Below are 15,281 nucleotides of genomic sequence, written 5' to 3'. Positions count from 1 at the left end.
TTGGAAAACTGACAGTACAGGAAAAACCAAGGCCCTCATAATTTATCGCGGCTGCTTGACTTGCTTATCACCACCTGCCCCTAGCTTTGGCCACACCCAATACTTGCAGCTCTCTTAAAGCATCATGTTCTCCTGGGCTTTTGGGCCATGTTTCTTGGCTACCAGAAAACTCCTATTTAACTTTAAGAACTCTGCTAACCTTTCATTCCCCTACTCTGCACAGGAATTAGTCATTTTTTCCTATGAATTACTTTCGCTGGTTCTGCCATTGCAGACTCCCCATTCCAAGCACATGTTAGTTGCTTGTTGGTGTCCTCCAGAGAACTGAGAGCCCTCTCAATGCAGGCACTGTGTCTTACCCATTTCGTCTCTGCAGGGGCCTGCACAGGGCAAGGCACAGAGTAGGTACCCATCTATAGATCTACGGGAGTGGGTTTCACCCGAGTCTCAGGTTCATTCAGGGAGCCCTCTCGTGAAAGCACTTTGTCTTACTCATTTCGTCTCTGCAGGGGCTTGTACGGGGCCAGAGTAGGCACCCATCTATAAATCTATAGGAGTGAGTTTCAAACGACTCTTAGGTTCATTCAGATCCAGTAACAGTTTTTAGACTTTCTCCTTGAAAAAGAACAATGATACTAGTTGTGAAAGCCCCGGGCAGCTTCTCCTGATGGATACGGGCTTAGGTGCTGCTAAGACTTTCAGAAGAAGTGAAGCCCAGGCTTTTCCTTGCACCAGTTGAGACTCGCATTTTGCCACCATATTCCAAACCCGTGAAGAGCTCAGGGTGATCATCTCCAGAAGAAATAGTTTCAGGCTCTTTCAATCATGCAGGTAGTCCCCACCTTTCTCCCTTTGTCAGAACAATGAAGCCCACTCTAAAAATCAGTTTCTGGCTGGGTGCGGTGGCTCACACCTGTGATCCCAGCACTTTGGGAGGCCGAGGCGGGCAGATCACGAGGTCAAGAGTTCGAGACCAGCCTGGCCAACGTAGTGAAACACTGTCTCTACTAAAAATACAAAAATTAGCCAGGCATGGTAGCGCGCTCTGTAGTCCCGGCTACTCAGCAGGCTGAGGCAGGAGAATCGCTTGAACCCTGGAGGTGGAGGTGGCAGTGAGCGGAGATCACACCACTGCACTCCAGCCCAGCAACAGAGTGAGACTCCGTCTCAAAAACAAAACAAAACAAAAAACCCCACAAGGCAGTTTCCAGGAGACAGGGTGATATCTTGATGGAACTGTCAGCTCTTTGACATAGAGGACATTCCTGTACCATGGACAAAAAATGTCTGAAATTTGTGAGAGAAGACGAGGTAGCAGTTTATGCCTCCAGTGTCCCATGACTACCATTAGTAGTGTGACGATCTGTCATGTGTAATGAATGGGTCAACAAGGAGGAAATGCACATGGGCATTCCTGCCCGATAAGAGTCATACATGTGAATTTATAAATGCTCATAAAAAATGTGTAACTGGCCAGGTGTGGTGGCTCATGCCTATAATCCTAGCATTTTGGAGGCCGAGACAGGAAGATTGCATGAGTCCAGGAGTTCAAGACCAGCCTGGACCAAAGAGTAAGATCCCATCTCTACAAAAAAATTTTTAAAAATTAGCCAGCCATGGTGGCATGAGCTTGTAGTCTCAGCTACTTGGGAGGCTAAGTTGTGATGATTGCTTGAGCCCAGAAAGTTGAGGCTACAGTGAGCCGTGATTGCACTAACTGCACTCCAGCCTGGGCAGCACAGCAAGACTCTGCCTCAAACAAATAAAAAATGACATGTTGTTGGTTCATACAGGGCTATTTGATTTAATAAGTTAACTTTTAAATCCACATAGCTTTCTTAACGTTTGAAGCTAAAGTTACCGTAACCCTTAAGATGAATAGGACTAAAAAAAAGTATACAACAAGCATGCTTATGTAATTTGAATACTTGCTTTCTGAAATCCATGCTGGATTGTCTAATAAGATGATTTCCAATACTGCAGTTAAAAATAGCTAAGTATGCATGACATTCTAGACCCTATGGATTAAATGAGTTTTTACGAATGAGGAAGCTGAGACTTTGAGAAGTGAAGGAATGTGCCCCAGCTCTCACAATCATCAAATGGCAGGGCCAGGAATCAAACCCATATCTGCCAAGTCCAGAGCCCTAACCACTGCACTCTCCTACCATGGTAGTAAACCTATTCATTACTAAGTTGCTGTGTATTTTACAAACACAACTGGTCTGTAGTAATTTCTCCTGACATGCAAAACCAAATGAATGTTCCTAGGTTAAGGAACACAGATCTGAATGCCAGGCAGATTTTATGAACACAAAATAAAAAGAAACTGAAGAAGATGAACAGCATCTAGATACTCCTTATGGTTTGTTTCTCTTGTTACCTTATACCACAGAATGCTCCTGATACTCTAACTACCGGCTTTATGCCACAGCTAGAGGTCAGCCCTTCCACCAGCTGTGCCAGCATGCAGAGATGTTTAAAAGGGGAACACGTCATAGGTTTGGTTTTGAAAGATTTTGAAATAATCATTCAAGTGTGCCCTTTTATGAGGACTTCCCTACCTGTCTCCCCACCTAATATACTGGACGGCCCGTCTGCTTTTATGAGCAAACACTAAAACATGTATAAGATAATTATTCTTTACCTATTATCTCTGACGTAGGGCATGATATTGGCCTAACACAGACACCATTCATGACAGGCTCTCTTGGAGCAGGAGCTGTGCTAATGATTCCATAGATTATCTCATTAAACTTCACAGCAACCTTACCATGGTAAGTATTTTGCCAATTTTACACATGAAGAAACTGAGAGAGATGAGGCAGCTTGATTAAGATCACCCAGCAAGGGGCAGAAGCTAAGATGGAAATACAGGTCAGTCTCACCCGAAAGACTCTTTTTAAAATTATTATTATACTTTAACCTCTGGGGTACATGTACAGAATATGCAGGTTTGTTACATAGTTGTACGTGTGCCATGGTGGTTTGCTGCGTCCATCAGCCCGTCATCTACATTAGGTATTTCTCCTAATGCTATCCCTCCCCTAGCCCCTCGCCCCCTGAGACTCTTAACTCTATGGCACCATAGACATAAATGAATACTAATTCAGGGGTTGGCATGCATCCCAATACATTTTTTAAATCAATATTTAACGTGCTTTACATGTTCTAAAGCACCTCCATACAATGAGGGCGATATTTAACTCTTATTGAACTGTCAAGCATCAGGTTCTGTTCTGAGTGCTCTGCATCAGTGGTTCTCAAACTTGAGCAGGCATTAGAGTCTCCTGGAGGGTCCATGACAACAGAGATTGCTGACCCCGCCCCAAGGTTGTGGACCAGCCAATCACTTACTGTCGTTTCTTCCTGTGTTCTCCTTCTCACTTGTCATATTCTGGTCAGTTTGTCAAATGCCCAGGTCTCACGTTGTTGCCCATTCTCATAACGCTCTATCCTTTCCTCCTCCATTCCTTTGCCTCCCATTCCCTCCTCCTCCTTCAGACACCAGTCCTCCATTTTGTCCCTGAGCACGGTCATCTTGGGTCCTCTAGACCAGGTGCTTATGTCCCCGTGTTCTGCGGCAGCTTTTACTCCTCCCTCTAGTACCAATCACCACTGCCATCGATGACTAATGTGCCTGTTTTTAAGTCTGTATCATATCCACAGCACTGCAGGCTTCAGGAGGATGGAATGAGATGAGTTTGCTCATTCTGGAATACCCAGGGACCAACACAGTTTCCCCAGGGCTGTATTTGACAGATGCTGAAAGAAAAAGATGGGGGTAGGGGAAGAGACAGAGAATGAAGGGGAGGAAGGGAAGAAGGAGAGAGAGAAGGAAAAGAAGGAAGAAGGAAAGAAATAAAAAAGAAGAAAGGAAGGAAGGAGAGAAGGAAAGAAAAAAGAAGAAGGGAGACAGAGCGAAAAAAGGGGAGAGAGAGGTGGAAATGGACAGAAAGAAAGACAAAGGGACAGAGAGAGGTGGTGAGGGAAAGGAGGAGGGAAAGGGAAGGAGACAGGAAGTATAAATAAGTTGATTGGGGTGGAGTGGGGAGAGGTACATAGCTTGCGTGAGGGACAGGGAGCGCTCAGAATCTCCCTATCCTGTTATGGAGTCAGAATCCCAGGCATATCGAGAGCAGGGGGCAAGTGCATGGAAAAGGGAAACTGCCGAATTTGCCATCAGGTGAGCTGCAGGATGAACACAATCAGAGTGACCAGTGTCCAGCCTGGGGCTTGGGGACCAGGACTGACAGTCTGGTGGGTGTCGGTGGGAACAGAGACCATGCACCTCAAAGGCAATGAGGCTGCTTCCTGCTACACACATCCCTTTCCCAGCGGAACTGATTTTTCTTCTTAATAAAGGCAATAATAATCTGAAAAGCAACTGTGGCCTTTCGGGTATGTCACTGGGAAAGTGGATGGGTCCCCAGAGTCATATAAACCCGGCGAAGAATAGTCCCTGTGTTTGGAGTTCTCAGCATGTATCCAATCGGCCAGAACTATAGAGCTAAATTTTCCTAACGTCTAATTGTTTCATCTGTGGCCAAGGAAGCGATGATTGGAAAGGGCTTGAGACAATTTCAGCAGTTCATGAGCAGGGAGCAGCAGCTGTCGGGGAAGACAGACCAAGGGAGCTGAGATCAGCTTTCTCTGCCCCTTGCTCTAGATTTCAACCGTCAACCAGTTAGTTGATCTGTTTACTTTTGGCTGTAAATGCCACAGTATCGTTGAGTAATATCTAATCAGACAATGATAATAATAATGATATTAATAGGAATAATAGCAGCTAACATTTGAATTTTCTTTTTTTTTTCTTTTTGAGACGGAGTCTTGCTCTGTCACCAGGCTGGAGTGCAGTGGCGCGATCTCGGCTCACTGCAACCTCCGCCTCCCAGGTTGAAGCGATTCTCCTGCCTTAGTCTCCTGAGTAGCTGGGACTACAGGCGTGTGCCACCATGCCCAGCTAATTTTTGTATTTTTAGTAGAGACGGGATTTCACCATGTTGGCCAGGATGGTCTTGATTTCCTGACCTCAGGTGATTTGTCTGCCTCGGCCTCCCAAACTGTTGGGATTACATGTGTAAGCCACCATGCCCAGCCATGAACAGCATTTTTGAAGAGCCTAGTACATAGTACTTGGTTGACAAAAGTGAGTGTATGTCTTCATTCCCTTCTAACTATGAGATCCCATGCATGTGCCTGCTAGCTGTGGCCTTGAAGGAAATGGATTCAGCATAGCTGGACCATGGGATGATGGATGGAGTGATGCTGGGACAGTCACAGGGGCCATGAAAGGGGAAAGGGAACCTCATTTAATGAATATTACATATCAGAGGCAGCCACAAAATTTAGGAAGAATATTCAGACCGCTGGATAGCATGAGAAAGAACCCCAAAGACTGCTTAATGGATTTAAATTTCACAAGATCACTGGGAATGATTTTTCCTCCCCCTGGGATTAACTCAGTTGACAGGACTCTGCTTAGCTCAGCAAATAACTCTTCGAGAATATATTAAAAAAAAATGACTCGTGACAGCTTTTTGATTCACAAGTATTTACTGCATTTACTATGCGGTAGGGACCAGACACAAGAAGAATAAGAACCAGCTGCTTTGAATGGAGAGGCTTATAGGTTTGGAGAAATAAAATAAAGAAGAAAAAGAACAGCAAACCAACGCTTAATCGTAATAACAATAATAATGAGAGCTGACACTTACTTTAATGCCTGGCCTATGTTTACTACCTCTTAAGCATCAGCTCATGTAGCATACACAGAGACCCTCTGAGGAATAAATGCATTGTTATTCCCATTACATGAATGAGGAAACTGAGAAGGATTTTGCCCAAGGCAGTAAGTTTTGGACAGGGACGGACCCCAGAGCCCAGGCCATTCATCTTAGGAAAATGGACGGATGAGGAGAATGCAGTCTGGGATGCACAAGAGTGTAATACATAGTATATGAAGTCAAGGGAATCCTAGCGGCTGGGACAGGTCATGCCTGGAATCTCAGGGGTTCAAGATAACAGAATTTTCTTGTTTTCTCCTTTGCTCACATAAACTTCAAATGCAGGGACTGGATAGAGATGAGGGATAGAAGAGAGTGACGTTATTCAGGGTCTCAGGCTGATGAAGGCTCTGTAATCTTTTTTTTTCTTGAGATGGAATCTCGCTCTGTGTCACCCAGGCTGGAGTGCAGTGGTGCGATCTTGGCTCATGGCAACATCCACCTCCCATGTTCAAATGATTCTCCTGCCTCAGCCTCCTGAGTAGCTGAGATTACAGGCGTAAGCCACCAAGCCTGTCTTATTTTTGTATTTTTAGTAGAGAAGGGGTTTCACCATGTTGGTTAGGCTGGTCTTGAACTCCTGACCTCGTGAGCCACCCTTCTCGGTCTCCCGAAGTGCTGGGATTACAGGCATAAGCCACTGCATCAGGCCAAGGCTCTGTAATCTTTAACATGGGCTTCCCAGCTTGACTTCAACACCTACCAGAAAACTAGAGAGAAAGAAAGAGAGATCATGGAGGATCTCACAGGCCGGGGCAGGCCTGGAAGTGATTGGCCCAAATTCAGATGCATGGCACCTGCTAGGTGCTGGGGCAGGGGGAAGGGAGGATGGTTTAAAAATGCAGTCTCTGGCTGCGCAGCTGCTTACCAGCAGCAATTCTGTCCACAAGGCAGATTACAGAGCTTCTATAGAAAAGGGAAGGACCACACACGTTATAGAGGCTGGAAGTCCTTCAGTATTACTGAAGTAAGGAGAAATAGAGGGGAAGTGGCTAGAGAGAAAGAGAAAGGAAGGCAAGTGCTTGGATAATGAGAGCCATGTCCAGAAGCTAAGGGGACTGAACTTGTCCCCAGAACAATGGGAGCCACCGTGGATTAGCAACAGGAAGTGACAAGAGCAGATTGGGGTGTGTGGAGAACCATTCTGGCTACAAGTAAGGAGCGAAAAGAATGAGGAGAGGAAGCTGTGAGCAGGAGGCCTGTTGAACAGCTGCAGCATTCGCCTGGTGAGGGATACTGGTGCCAGAAGTAAAACAGCAGTGGATGGAAGAGAGAAGTGATATAAGAGACACCCTACTGGCCAGGCACGGTGTCTCACGTCTGTAATCCCAGCACTTTGGGAGGCCAAGGTGGGCGGATCACCTGAGGTCAGGAGTTTGCGACCAGCCTGGCCAACACAGAGAAACTTCATCTCTACTAAAAATACAAAATTTAGCTGCATGTGGTGGCGGGTGCCTGAACCTGGGAGGTGGAGGTTGCAGTGAGCTGAAACTGCACCACTGCACTCCAGCCTGGGCAACATGGTGAGACCCTGTCTCAAAAAAAAAAAAAAAGAAAAGAAAAGAAAAGGAAAGAAAAAAGAAAAACACCCTGCTGTCTGGAATTCCTTATATGGAGGCCTACCTCCATTCCACTTCTCAGCCCAGCCCACCTCTACTTCTAACAAAGCCCCCCTCACCTCTCATGAATGCCCATTCCCACTTCCACTTTGCATGAAGACCCTCTACCTCCACCTTGTTCAGTTTACCTGCTTATTATCCACCGATTGGAGTTAAATGCCGCTTCCATGGGGAAGCCTTCCCTGATTCCACTCCTTGCCCTCTCTAGTGCTGGTCAGGTCTCTGTTGTAAATACTCACATCACCTTCTATCTCCCTTGTATAGCACTTGGCAAAGTTACCCACGTGACTATTTGATTTATATGCCCTTCAATGTATAGGGCTTCTCACTGAAAGAAGAGAATCTGTCTTATTCTCTTGAATTCCTAGTGCCTGATTCAAAGTCTTGAACAGAGTAGGTCTTCACTGCATATGTGTTGAATGAGTGAATAAGTGAATGAATGAAATCCCAGGATTTGGAAACTTGTAGCATGCTGAAGAAGAACGGACCATGATTCTTGGGTTGCTGGCTTGAGGAACTGGGTAGATGTTGGTGCCTTTCAGGGTCAATGACGGTTTTCTTTTCAACAAAATATACTCCTGTGGGGATGCTGTAGTTGGTTTTGTCTTTCCTGCTAAAATTGTATGACTGTATTCTCCATGTCCAAATCCTCAACACGCTGAAGATCCTTACTCGCCCCATGCTCTTGTGGTTTAACGTTAAGATGGTGTTGATTCGGGGAGCACCGTGAGTGCTCAGGCACACAGACGGTGTGGAAAGGCCTCTTAATGCCCCCTTTATATCTTCTACCCCACCCTTCTGTGGTTTATCCTTTTAAATAGTTTGAATGACACTAGAAAATGCCTCATGCATAATGAATACAATTTAATCATTGAGTGGTTACCATTTAACTCCCTCTGAAAATTAAGCTCTGCTTTCCTTTCCGAGGTCTACGGCCCAGTCCAGGCTGTTGTGATCAGAGAAACTTCTCTCAGCCTGCTTAGCGTTTTCCCCAAATGTCTCAGCTGGATGCCTGTGGAGAAAACATCATTTGGGCCTAGCGGAGATTCAGGGATGCTTTTTCCAGCCCTTCCTGTGACTTGCAACTGGGGCCAGAGTAGGGGAAGCTACCGCTGTCTTCAGGTTGTCTTGCAACTGTATTCATGGTAGGGAAAGCAAGGACCACATCATGGCAGAGGCGGAGAATGTGCCTAGAGGTGCAACAATTTGAAAACTCATTTGCCTTCATGGAATCCCTTGGCTAAAACAGTCTGTCTCTCTGTGTTTCTCTCCAGCTCTTTATCTTGGAATGACTTTAGTTTTACAGAGAAGTTGAAAGGACACTACAGAGATTTCCAAGATACCGTTTGCCCCTATTTCCTTAATGCAACACCTCACATTGCTACGGTAAACATCAAAACTAAAGAAAGAACACTGGTACCAAACGGTTAACTAAACTGCAGACTTTATTCTGATTCCATGTTTTTCCATTAATGGCCCTTTTCAGTCCAGAAAACCACGTGTTGCGTGTATCTGTCACAGTTCCTTTGTCTCCTCCCATCTGTGATGGCTTCTCAGTCTTCCTATGGTTTTCATTACTGTGGCAGGTTTGAGGAGTACTGCTCAGGTATTTTATATAATTTCCTTCAATTTGGGCTTGTACTATGTTTTAATCATGGTTAAGTTGGCGTTATGGGTTTGGGGGAAGAATATTAGAAAAGTAAAATGTCCCTCTCATCATCTCAGGGAGTACAACACATACATGGAAGCAGTGCCTTTTTTGCATCTAATATGTGGCCAGGAGTAATTCAGTAAACATTTATTCAGCCACTGTTATGTGCCCAGTACTATGAATTTAAAGAACTCTCTCCCTCCCTTCTGCTCTCTCTCTCCTTGCCTTATCCCCTCTCTCTTTCCCATTTATAGACTAGACGTCAGGTATTCTGCTAAGCCCTTCGTTTCGCCCTTAATCTTTACGTGAGGTAAATGTTACCATTTCCGTTTTACAGAAACTAAGTTCTTTGCCTAAAGTTTTTCCCCCCACCCCACCACGTACTAAATGACAGAGCTGAAGGCTGGATTCAGGTGTGCCTGTCTTCTTCCTATCAAGCACCCCAGCCTTCAGTAAATGGTAACTCTGCCCATGAAATGTTGCTGGGAGGATGAACCATGTATTATTCTGTTCTCGCACTATTAATAAAGAAATACCCAAGACTGGGTAACTTATCAAGAATAAGAGGTTTGGCCGGGTGTGGTGGCTCACACCTGTAATCCCAGCACTTTGGGAGGCCGAGTCAGGCAGATCACCTGAGGTCAGGAGTCTGAGGCCAGCCTGGCCAACCTGTTTCTACTAAAAAGACAAAAACCAGCTGGGTGTGGTGGCCCGCACCTATAATCCCAGCTAATCGGGAGGTTGAGGCATGAGAATCTCTTGAAACCAGGAGGTGTAGGCTGCAGTGAGCTGAGATTGCACCACAGCACTCTGGCCTGAGAGACAGAGTGAGACTCTGTCTCAACAACAACAATGATAAAAAATAGGAAGTTTAATGGACTCCCAGTTCCACATGGCTAGGGAGGCCTCACAATCATGGTGGAAGGCAAAGGACGAGCAAAGTCACATCTCACATGACAGCAGGGAGGAGAGCTTGTGCAGAAAAACTCCCCTTTATAAAACCATCAGATCTTGAGAGACTGATTCAGTATGATAAGAACAGCATGGGAAGGACCAGGTCCCTTGAGTCAATTACCTCCCACTGGGTCCCTCCCACAACATGTGGGAATTCTGGGACCCATAATTCAAGATGAGATTTGGGTAGAGACACAGTCAAACCATATCAAACCATAAACAAATGAAAGGCTGTAAAGATTCTCCTATAGCTTTTATTAAAGGGCTAAGGTTACCCAGACAAGAGTATGGCTTCCCATGGTGGCGGACATCTGAATTTGGAGAGAAGATCATTTTGGAAAGAAAAAAAAAAAACAGCATGTGAAAAGGCACAGAGATTCAGAAGTTCAAATTTTTCCTTACTTTGATGCTATTAGATTACGTTAGGAGCACACCGTAAGATAAAGAGTGTTCTGAGAAGAGTGAGAAGGTCATGGTGGCCGGAGAGGAGAGTGCTGATCTTGCCTTATCTTCCCAGAGACAGTTTCTGAAAAGACACAAATAGAGGTGCATCTCATCTCCCTCGAGGGGCTGGCTGGGGGTGGTGGAGCAGTGATAGCATCAAATGGGGTCAGGAAGCCAGGGCACATGCTGCCACTTAGGTTCACTTCATCTTCTCTCTCTCTCTCTCTCTCTTTTTTTTTTTTTGCGACAGTCTTGCTCTTTCGCCAGGCTGGAGTGCAGTGGCATGATCTCGGCTCACTGCAACCTCCGTCTCCATGATTCAAGCGATTCTCCTGCCTCAGCCTCCTAAGTAGCTGGGACTACAGGCAAGTGCCACCACGCCAGGCTAATTTTTTGTATTTTAGTAGAGACAAGGTTTCACCATGGCCAGGATGGTCTCGATATCCTGACCTCATGATCCTCCCACCTCAGCCTCCCAAAGTGCTGGGATTACAGGTGTGAGCCACCGCGCCCAGCCCACTTCATCTTCTCTAACCATCAGCTTCTGTAAAATGGGAATGATGCTTGATCACTGCCTGTAGTAATCGCTGCTCAGATATGATGATAAAGTTAAGAAGACTCTGAAAACTACAAAGCATCACATTTCAGACACAAACCCGAATAACCTCACAAGAACAGTAATGCCACTCTCCAGAGACTGAGCACACCTGGATCACAAGGCTCAGAGTCGTAGCAACGTCATGGACAGGGCTCATTAAATGGGATTGACAACCATGAGTCTCATTCTGTTACTTATTTTGTTACTTTTCCTTTAAAGGCTTGTGAGCCAATTTTCAACCAGGTTCTAAAGATCTTACTAACAGCATTACCATTTGGGGCCATCTGGTCATGCTATTGTCAGAGGAAAACAGTGTCCTCAGAGATATGACAGAGCATGGAGGCAGCGGACAATTCCAAGAGTGTATCCTGCTCTGGACTGAGGTATTTTTCCATGCTATATTCAAGTTTCCTTAAAACCATAGCTCAGTTTGGTACTCCTCACACGCTGTCTGCAAATTTCCCACATCAGCCTTTGATGAAACTCAGAAGTCTTGGTGCCATTAGGGCTACACACTTTATGTAACTCTATTTAGGGAATTTTATCCCAGCTGTGACTAGGTTTAATCCTCTTCATCACCTCATCGACATCAAGTTAGGAAATGTGTACCTGAGCCCGTCTTTTGGATCTTGAAAACATCTATGCTGAGTACTGCGTGGAGGGTGAAAAAATATTTGTTAATTGAAGCACTGAATGATCTGGGCTGGCTCTCCCAGCATTTTGGGCTGTTGAATGGAAAAAGAAGTTTTGGAATCAGCCAAATTGGGGTACGAATCCTAGTTCTGCAATTTGCTACTTTTATGTTCCTCAGGCCTCTGCGGGCTCACCATAATGAAAAGGGAGGGAGAAAGGCAGCCTGGGGAAAGTGTCAGTTATCTGTTCCCCTTTGCTATGTAACAAATTAACACAAACTTAGTGGCTCAAAACACAGATTTACTACACTAAAGTTCTACAGGTCTGAAGTGCAAAATGGATTTCACTGGACTAAAATCAAGGTCTTAGCAGGGTTGTGTTCCTTCTGGAAGCGGCAGAGGGGAATCCGTTTCCTGCCTCTTCCAGCATCTAGAGGCCACCTGCTTCCTTGGCTCACAGCCTCTTCCTCCATTACAGCCAGCAGTGTAATTTCTCTAAATCTCTCTCTGGTTCTTCTGCTTCCCACTTCCACCTTTAAGGACACTTCTGATTACATTGAGTCATCCTGAAAAATCAAGGATAATCTCCTTATCTCAAGGTCCGTAATTTAGTCATACCTGTAAAGTTTCTTTTGCCATGTAAGGTAACATACAGGTGCCAGGGACTCACTGGACGTTCCCCCGCAGGGGAGTGTGATGGTGTGAGCTCTCGGCAGGACTCCTTGGTTTTTGTAAGACAGTGCCCAAACCATCCCAGCTCAGTGGAGTGTTCACATATGTGGTTCTGCACTTGGCCAAAACTGTCTTCTCTAATGGTAACCTTGAACTGCTGTACCACTACCTATCAAATCTTGGTTGAGAGACACATTATTCAAAGAGACCAGCCCTCCTGAGAGATGGGTCCAACTGCGCTTTTCAACTCTATCTGGAAATTAAACGAGACCACATCCTTCTGGCCCCCAGAATATACTCTCTCACTAAATTTTGCTTTACTTTGATGCACTTCGATTACATTAGGAGCACATCATAAGAAAAAATATCATGGAAAGAGTTGCATTTGCTGTAACACCTTTGTTGAGGATGTTTATTGCATTTCTGCATACATTTCTTATGAGAAACCTCAAAGAAAGAGTCCTTTGGTCTCCGAAACCAGCGTTAGTTATGGTTACCCCTAGTAACTGCTTCATTTCAATCAAATGAACATTAGTTCACATGGATGACCGTTTTTCCCTATTTTCACTCACTATTAGAAAGCCAAAACCTAAAATGCAATAAAATAAATTAAAAAAAAAAAAGAAAGCTAAGAGGTGAAATTGTTGTTCACCTTCAGCAAAGCTTTAGGACAGCACAAGCCTGTACTATGTACATTGACTTATTTTCCATCCCTCATTGTCCACTTTACCCAGCTCCTTCACCTGTTTTATACTTTAGCCAGTATTGTCAGTAGCATCTGTAAGTAAGCCCAGAATAAAGCATGGTAAAAACTTTTTTTATTTCCCAAGATTATATTGTTTTGTAAGACACATGCCCCGATACATTTTTCTTTGCTCCAAGAACAACAAAAAATAAATAAAAACATGAGGATATCTCATAGGTACCAATGCGTAAACATGAATTCTCAGCACAACTCAGCCCAGCACCGTTGTTAAGACTGAAGCTTATGCTGATAATATGAAAACAAGTCTCTAGTGCTTTGTATGCCGAGCATACTAAGATCATAAATGCCAGCATTCTAAATGGCTTGCTTATTGTTAGCAGATTCACTGGAAATGAAAGCCATTTCTTTTGTAAGCGATGCTTAGCTTTTATTATGTCTTTATTCATGGTCAAAAGACATCAGCAAATTTGCTAAAGTGATTGAAGATATTCTTCTTGAGGCATTCTTAAAGTTTCCTATCTTTGCCCTCATGGTTTTGGATGTGAACTTGTTTTCTTACATAGAAACAATGGAAATGTGTAGGGTTTTGATAGTTACAGAAAGCCAAGTTTTTAAAAAAATCAATGCTATGCTAGCAGAACCTTCAGTGAAATATCTCTGAGATACATCTGATCATAAGAGTTTATTTCTGAGTTTATCAAATCACAATCAGTGACTCTGAGAACCTCTCAAACGCTATAAGATAGGTTATTAATCTATATATCCACAGATTCTAGAAGATGCTTGCTATGTATTTAAAAAATATTTTAGGAACTAGTGGGTAGTACCTTCCACTCTCAGAAACACCAATATTCTACCCAAACCCCAGTAGACCAAAGACAGACATATGGTGCTTGCCATGTAGTGGGCATGCAATATACAATGAATGGCTGGCACGGAGGCACAGACAAATCATGGGAGAAATTTCTGCCATCCCTGAAATCCAGAGCTGAAATTTTGATTTCCATCATGTCCCCCCTTGGCAGAGACACACCTGACAGATGACATTGACAAGTGCAACCACTTTCATGAATGTACTTAGGTTTCTGTATTATTTCCAGTGTGCTAGTATAATCTCAGCCCACCTTTCTCCCACTCAGGAAAATATAGCAGAATACAAATGAGTAAGAATGTCATTAATATGGGAACCATCAAGTCCACTGCAATTTATTGAAAAAACTAAGTCACTGGCAAAATGACCATTTTTGTCATTTCAAATAATAGCAGGAGCAGATGACTTGTGAGACATCTTACAATGATTGACACAACTTTTCATCGTGATACCAAGACTGCTGAGAATGCTCCTCAACAGAAACCATCTCTGAGAGCGATTGTGTCTTCACAGGCCATTCTGTCGACCTTCCAAAACTCCAGAGAAACCATCCCTCAGGCTTATCCTATCCTTGATGCAATCATCTATAGGGACTCTGCTGTCCATATGAACTCTATTAGAACCATAGAGGTTATTCCTACTAAAGGACATAGCTCACATAAGATCTTAGGAGCATGTCAGTCCACTACTACCATCATAAACTTCAGGAAGAGAAGTTAAAACAGCTGACTTACCACGCCACCACCAGCTGAGTGCACAAGCACAGACATCCCTTCCCGGAGGTTGGCAACTTCAAACAGCATCACGTAGGCCGTGACGAAGTTCATGGGGAATGCGGCAGCCTCGGAGAAGCTCATGTCATCTGGGATCTTGTAGACAAACTCCACTGGTGTGCAGACCACCTCTGCCCAGGCATTGTAATTGACAAATGCCATGACACGGTCCCCAATCTGGGCATGGGAAAATATAGAGTTAGTGGAAGCTACGTCATGACAGAGGATCAAGGAGAGAATAGAATTACTGGAAGCTGGCCAGGTGGTGTGGCTCTTGCATGTAATCCCAGCACTTTGGGAGGTCAAGGCAAGTGAATCACTTGAAGTCAGGAGTTAGAGACCAGTCTGGCCAACATGGTAAAATCCTGTCTCTACTAAAAATATAAAAATTCACTGGGCGTGGTGGTGCATGCCTGTAGTCCCAGCTACTCAGGAGGCTGAGGCAGAAGAACTGCTTGAACCCAGGAGGTGGAGGTTGCAGTGAGCTGAGATTGCACATTGCACTCCAGCCTGGGCAACAAAGCAAGACCCCCTCTCCCTGCCTCCCTAGCAAAAAAAGCATTATTGGGAGC

General features: G+C 44.6%; 1 protein-coding gene across 1 annotated transcript in view; it reads right to left on the bottom strand.

Moving 5' to 3' along the window:
• The window catches only part of VAT1L (vesicle amine transport 1 like), a 174,761-nt gene that overhangs the window by 126,874 nt on the left and 32,606 nt on the right, over positions 1–15,281 (bottom strand). The window contains exon 3 of the mRNA XM_017541847.2: positions 14,671–14,886. Coding sequence (XP_017397336.1) covers positions 14,671–14,886 — 216 coding nt within the window. The remainder of the gene's footprint in view (positions 1–14,670; positions 14,887–15,281) is intronic.

The sequence above is a fragment of the Cebus imitator genome, unplaced genomic scaffold (assembly GCF_001604975.1).
Source record: "Cebus imitator isolate Cc_AM_T3 unplaced genomic scaffold, Cebus_imitator-1.0 Scaffold137, whole genome shotgun sequence".
NCBI classification, from domain to species: Eukaryota; Metazoa; Chordata; class Mammalia; order Primates; family Cebidae; genus Cebus; species Cebus imitator.
The sequence above is the reverse complement of the archived record's forward strand: the minus strand, read 5'-3'. Positions and strand labels throughout refer to the sequence as shown.